Below are 6,866 nucleotides of genomic sequence, written 5' to 3' on the forward strand. Positions count from 1 at the left end.
CTGCTCTCTGCTCTGGGGGGAGTGGGGTCTAGTGGTTAGAGTGGGGGTGGGGATGAGAGCTCAGGACTTCTCTCTGACATGGTTTCCCATCTATAACGTGGGGAGGGCGCTTAGCTACTGTGGGCATCGCCCGTAGAGCCCCTCAGAGGGGAGGCGCCAGAGAAGTGGGAGTTGGATTTTCTACCTGACAAAGTTGCAAACACCAGGTGAGATCCCCCGGCTGGGCTCTGGGTCAGCAGAGCAGTGGAGTGAGCAGGGGCCGTCTGGGCCAGAACTGTCCAGAGGAGGCGAATAGAAACCGCCTGGGGGCTGGGACGGGAGTGAGTCCCGGTCAGAGCAGTTCTGCACTGAGGGATTGGGATGGGGTCTCGGCAGCCGAGCTGTGACCTGGGTTTTCTCTTGCCAGGTCACTGTCCTGAATGGATCAGACATGAAGTCGCTGTATAACTTCTCTGGAGAGCAGGTGAGCAGGATGCGCCAGCCACATAGGCCAGGTCCGTGTGCTTGGCAGGGGCTCTTCTGACGTCTGAGCGGAGCTTTGGAACGAGGCCACCCCGAAGGATCGAACGAGCCCCATGGGCAGTGGGTGATGCCCGCTAGGCCCCTCGCTGGGTGGGAACTGCTAGCTCTTCCCAGGGGGAGGGGCACGACCCTTACCCAGACTGGGTGTCCCTGACCCAGAAGGCCCCTGGGTAGCACCATGGGGGTGCTAGAAGTGCTTCCTGTGTTGGAAATAACCCTTTCAGCGAGGGGAGGAGGGTGAATAATCTCCTGCAGCATGGGGAAAAAGCCCCTTCCCCAGCATTTGTGCCAGTGCCCGAGAAACAGCAGACATACCACCCGAGCCAGCAGGCAAGGGGCCTGTCGCTGTCTTGGCACGTGGGTGGCGTGTTAATAGAAAGATCGTCTTGCGAGCGCTCTCCCCGGGCTGGTGGCCCCACGGCCCCAGCAGCAGTGGCTGCCTCTGTAGAGGGGTGACTTTGGCTGCATCCCTGGTTGCAAAGGGGCAGAGCCCAGGGCAGCGATACTGGCTAGAGCAGCTGGGCCCTGGCCCTTCGCATGGCCCTTAGCAGCTGGGGATGAGATGGGGAGCTGGCGCCGTGCGGCGTTGGGTCCCCGCAGGCTTGGGGTGTCTGCGCCAACACTGGGGGGAGGGGGGGCTTCGTCCCCTTGAGGGAAGTGGGGGACTAGAAAGGGAAGTTTTGAAAATCCCTTTGTCATCCTGGCAGCATCCCTGTCTCAGGCCAAGGATCGGACGCACCAGCTCCCTGCCCCAGCCCCCTGCTCACCACAGGGAGTCAGCCCGGAGCCCCTGTTTCACCCGGCCTGCTGCAGAGCCGGGACCAGCCCATGGCTAGGCCCAAGTGGAGGGAGTTCCTGGCCCCCAGCCTCTCATGTGGGTCCCGCCCTGGGAGGTTTCCCCACTTGTGGCGGGGCGGGGGGTGGGGGGAGAATCCATCGGGAATCTGCAGCCTAATTGCCGAACCCAGCGCTCCCTTTCTCCCCCCCAGATGGCAGCCTACTTCGGCTACGCGGTGGCTGCTGCTGACGTGAACAGTGACGGGTGAGTGCAGGGTCCTGCTAGCCGGGGTGTGTCGGTGCCGTTATTGGGGGTTCGATGGATTAAGGGGGGCAGTTGGGTCAAGCAGGGAAGGTCTGGGCTGTGTTGAGGGGGTGGGGGTCGGGCATTGAAGGCATAGCAGTGTGTGGCGGAGGGGAGGCACATGGGGGCCTGTGTAGTGCGTGGAGGGGTGGGGGGTGGGCAGGGCTCGGAGCCCGCTGACCCAGCAGCATCCCCTATCGTAGGGGATGGGACAGAACAGCATCCCTGAGCCCAGTTCTCCCCCCACCCCCACGTTCTGGGTCACACACTGGGAGAAACCCCTCCACGCCCAAAACCCTTCCGCTTCATTGCAAGATATGGCCAGGTGAGAGACATCCTCTCCCCCACCCCCACCATGGCCATACAGTCACTGCCGTGGCTGCTGCAGGTCTAATGGAGCGGGGCCTGGGCGGGAGCGGGGCCTGGAGGGGTGTGTGGGTGGGAGCCCGGGGGGCTGCATGGGAGCAGGGTCCGGGGGGGTGTGGGCGGGAGTGGGGGCCCGGGGGCTGTGTGGAAGCGGGGGCCAGGGTGTGTGTGAGCGGGAGCGGGGCCCGGGAGCTGTGTGGGAGCGGGGGCCGGGGTGTGTGTGAGTGGGAGCGGGGGCCGGGGGTGTGTGGGCAGGAGTAGGAGCCAGGGTGTGGGTGGGTGGGAGCTGGGCTCCGGGGGTGTGTGGGTGGGGGCAGAAGTGGGGCTGGGGTGTGGGTGGGTGGGAGTGGCAGCTCCTCTCCCTTCTGAGGAAGTGGCTGACCGCAGCCCTTGGCTCCTGGCGCCTCCCCCAGCAGGCCCTGATCTGATTCAAACACACACACCCCGCTCGTGCGCACCCCCGCCCCACTCATCCCCCTGTGTGTGCACCCCCACACACACACAACTCATCCTCCTGCGTGTGCACACACACACCCCACCCTGCCCTCCCGCACATACCTATGCACACACCCTCTGCGTGTACACACTTACAAGGCTACTTGAGCCCCAGAGGATCCTAGCCCCTGGGTCTCACTAGGTGAAGGGGATAGAGTCGGATGGCAGCATTGGAGCCAGGGGGTCGGCTTCTCCCCAGCCCCGGGGGGGGAGCAGGGAGCTCAGCCGGGGCTGTGTGGCCGGTTCTGCCTAGGTCGAGCCTGCTAGCAGGGACCTGGTTAGCACCGCGTGTGACGGGGGGTTGGATGCAGACATCTTCCCGCTGGGCTGCACCCTCGGTTCACCCCGGCAATGACTGTTGGTGTGTCTGCACTGCAGTCCGATAACCGCCCCTGCCACTGTCTCAGGCTAAGGGGCTGTTTCACTAGCTCTGTGACTCTCCCACCTCGCAGGGCCCTAGAGCCCAGGCTCCAGCCTGAATCCCAGGGTCTAACCCGCAATGAAACAGCCCCTTAGCCTGAGCCAGCTGGCACAGGCCAGCCATGGGTGTTTAATTGCAGTGTAGACATACCCTGTGGGGCCAGGTGACCCTGCTCTGTGCTCTAGCCCCATAAAGGGGCCTGGTTCCCAAGGCTGGAGGTGTTTCATCTGCCACGGGCAGGTGCCTGTGGCCCCAATCCAGCTGACTTCTCAAGGCTCAGGCAGGGCGACCTCATGGTACCTCCAGCAGGGGCTGGGCTGGCAGAGACAATGTCTGAGCTCCTATCACAACACAGCTCTGCCCACACATGCCAGCATGAGACGCACGTGCAGCTGTTGCCATGCAGCTGCCCTCTCTGTCCTCTTTTGCGGGTGTTAACTGGCTGTGGAAAAGCTTTAAAAACTCACATTAAGTGGCCATCCTTAGGTTTCAGAGTTAACACGACACAGATGTTTTTTTTTAAAAAAGCGTTCTTCCCAGCTGTCAGGGTGAGAGGCTTTATAGCAAACAGCTGTTCGGGTTCTCCAGCATGTAGGTGGCAAGCCCGGGGCAAATGACACCTTGCCCAAGTGGGCACTGGGAAGTCAGGGCTCCAGGGTTCTGGTCCCAGCTCTGGGAGGGAGTGGGGTACAGTGGCTTGGAGCAGGAGTCTCGTGGAGCGTCAGGACTCCTGGGTTCTAGTCATGGCCCCGTCGCCCCTGAACACGTAGTGAGTTGGGGCGGGAGGGAGGGGGGTTCTAGGTGGCTCGTGGGCCCAGTGTGGGGGAGGGATTATTGGCGAGTGAGTGCACCCCACAGTGGCAGCTCCTCTCCCATGGGGCTGGGCCTGGCTCCCTGCTCCAGCATGCAGGGTCGCCGCATCATTTGGGTCTGGCCTGGCTGCCCCTCCAGCAGGTTGCGAGGCCCAGAGGGGGAGCCAGCAGGGCCGTCTTTAGGAACTGCGGGGCCCGATTCGAATACCCGGCGGCGTTCTGGGGCTTCGGCGGCTGGGGTCCTTCACTCTTTCCGGGTCTTCCGCGGCGCTGAAGGACCCCCCGCTGCCGAAGTGCCGCCGAAGACCCGGACCGCCGCCAGGTGAGTAAAAAAAAATTAAAAAGCGTCTTAGGCGCGGGGCCCTCTTAGGCGTGGGGCCCGATTCCGGGGAATCAGGGGAATCGGCCTAAAGCCAGCCCTGGGAGCCAGGCTCAGCCTTTGGGGTAGGAGCCCCCACTGTGGGGTGAGTGCGAGGCGGGCTCACTCTCCAAACACCCACGAACACCCCAGGCTCCTCTCTGCCCAGGGCCAGGAACAGGGCTATAGATAAGCAGGCTGCTGGAGCAGCGCCACCAAGCATCCATGTGCTGTGAATGTCACCCCCTGCTGAACATGTGGTGGAAGGGCGAGTTACCCACCGGCTTGGGAGCCCTGTCAACTGCTCTAGCATGAGCCCAGATTCTAAGCCCTGGTCGGTCTCTCTCTCTCTCCCCTCCACTCGAAGCCTGGACGACCTGCTGGTGGGCGCCCCGCTGTTCATGGAGAAGACAGAGGACGGGCGGGTTCAGGAGGTGGGCAGAGTCTACATCTACCTGCAGCAGCCCCACGGCATGGAGCCCAATGCCTCCATGGTGCTGACCGGGCACCAGGAGTTCGGCCGATTTGGGAGCACCATCGCCCCACTGGGAGACCTGGATCAGGATGGCTATAACGGTTAGCGCACGCGTGTGTATGATTGTCGCCCCCTGCTGGCTGCAGCCGATGTAGGATTTAAGCTAGGCGTGTGCGCCGGTTTAGTTTGACCCCTCCCTGCCACATGTCAGGGGCCTGGTGCTGGAGCCAGAGCGTGCAGGGTCTGGGTTCTGGGATGACGTGCCCCCTGCAGGGTGGAATTACCAACTCTTCTGTTATTTCAACTCCGTCAGTAGCTACCAGAGGCAAAAATAGCCCAGGGAAAATTGGAAACACAAGTGCAGACACAGGGGCCTGAATGCCAAGCCTCTTGGGGCGGGGGTCAGCAGCTGCTTGGGGGGTCACAGTCCTGCTAACCTCAGAATCCTTTGCAGGTCCCCGCTGGTGTTGGAGCATCAGCCACACGTTGCAGCTGATGCTGGGGGTTCATTTCATTAGGCCCTGAAGGGGCTGCTCGCCCCGTGTGAGGGATGAGATGGGAGTGGGCACCTGGCTGGGCAGCAGCTGGTCCTGTTTGGCGTGGCTGGCCTGCTCTGCTAGGCTACGAATGTACAGGAATCCGGATGCCTGATGCCCACTAGCCTGGAAAGGAGACGCTGCTGGCCTGGGCCGGGGCATGGCAGGGGCTGGCCTCCAGGTTGCTCTGAGTACAGGGGATTCCTGGGCCGCCTTAGACAAGCAGTTGTCAGGGGTGGTCTAGTTCTTACGCAGACCTTCCGTGAGTGCCGGGCACTGGACTAGGCGACCTAGTGAGGTCCCTTCCAGCCCTGTGCTTCCAGGGTTGAAAAGCTCCTTATCACACACTGAGCTGTTCCACTGCCCTCGCCTGGCCCCTGAGCCGCCCCCCACCTGTGGGCCAGCCTGGGAGCTAGATCTGGTCTGTGGCGACCGGAAGTCCCTCCCCAGCCAGCCATTCGGGGTCCCCCGGGTGAAAAGAGTTTGACGGGTCTCAGCCTTGTTCTCTTCCGTGGCAGCCTCGGCGCCCTGTGGAGACCCAGCGGCCCTCGCCCACCTAGGGCTGGGCAGGGAGGGCAGGAGTGTGAGATAGAAACCAGGGGAAGGGTGAGTCCCTGCAGCCCTTGCTGCCCAGCATTGAAAGGGACGGCTCCACGGATGAGCTTGGCTCCTGGTTGCTGGCTGTCTTTCCCAGCCATGAACCCCCAGGCCTGTTTCCCTGCTGCCTGTGCTGGGGGCGACGGATGGGAGCGGGGTCCGGCTCTTCCAGGGTGCCTCACGCTCCTCTGTTGACCTTGGTGTTTGCCTCCCCCCAGATGTTGGCATCGGGGCGCCCTTCGGCGGGGAGGAGCAGCAGGGCATGGTGTACGTGTACAACGGCCAGGCAGGCGGGGTGAACGCCCAGCCCTCCCAGGTCCTGAAGGGGCACTGGCCGCCCAGCAGCTCGCCCGACTTCTTTGGGTTCGCCCTCCGCGGAGCCAAGGACCTGGACGGAAACGGCTACCCAGGTGAGGGCTGGTGCAGGGGAGACTTGGCACCGCCCCCTGTGACTGCCTGGCCCTCCAAGTCCCCACGGGGGGTGGGGTGTCAGCCACCTGGTCCCCGGGAGACGCGGCCAGCATCATGGCTCTGAGCACAGATCGTGCCCAGTGCCTGAGCTGGCTGCTCGGAGGCTGCACTGCTCCCTGTCTCCAAGAGGAGGCGCTGTTCGTCTGTCTCTCCATCCCGGGGAGCCGCCTCCTGCACCCTCCCCTCCCCCAGTTCTAGCACTCAGTGAGCATCTGGGACGAGTGGTGCTTCTAGCGCCTCCTGCTGGGATGCGATGCCCGACTCTCCCCAGGGGAGAGAATCCACTCGACATCCGCTGGGCTAGCGCAGCCTGGGTGGGTCCCTGGGCCAGGCTGAGGTGCTGCGGGATAGCTTAATGCCAGTTGGAATGGTGCTGAGTGCCGTGGGATAACCTGCCACTCGCCTGCCCCTTCCTCCCATTCCCCTGGCAGCGAGCTCCCTGCTCGCTCCCCCTGGAGCAGACCCCACCCCGTCCCCCTGGCAGCGAGCTCCCTGCTCACTCCCCCTGGAGCAGACCCCACCCCGTCCCCCTGGCAGCGAGCTCCCTGCTCGCTCCCCCTGGAGCAGACCCCACCCCGTCCCCCTGGCAGCGAGCTCCCTGCTCACTCCCCCTGGAGCAGACCCCACCCCGTCCCCCTGGCAGCGAGCTCCCTGCTCGCTCCCCCTGGAGCAGACCCCACCCCGTCCCCCTGGCAGCGAGCTCCCTGCTCACTCCCCCTGGAGCAGACCCCA

General features: G+C 63.8%; 1 protein-coding gene across 1 annotated transcript in view; it reads left to right on the forward strand.

Moving 5' to 3' along the window:
* ITGA5 (integrin subunit alpha 5) overlaps positions 1-6,866 on the forward strand; it is a 53,570-nt gene that overhangs the window by 27,704 nt on the left and 19,000 nt on the right. The window contains exons 10-13 of the mRNA XM_026660688.2: positions 407-463; positions 1,512-1,564; positions 4,423-4,631; positions 5,882-6,073. Of these exons, the coding sequence (XP_026516473.1) occupies positions 407-463; positions 1,512-1,564; positions 4,423-4,631; positions 5,882-6,073 (511 nt within the window). The remainder of the gene's footprint in view (positions 1-406; positions 464-1,511; positions 1,565-4,422; positions 4,632-5,881; positions 6,074-6,866) is intronic.

The sequence above is a fragment of the Terrapene carolina genome, unplaced genomic scaffold, assembly GCF_002925995.2.
Source record: "Terrapene carolina triunguis isolate 2854851 unplaced genomic scaffold, T_m_triunguis-2.0 Scaffold836, whole genome shotgun sequence".
NCBI lineage: Eukaryota > Metazoa > Chordata > Testudines > Emydidae > Terrapene > Terrapene triunguis.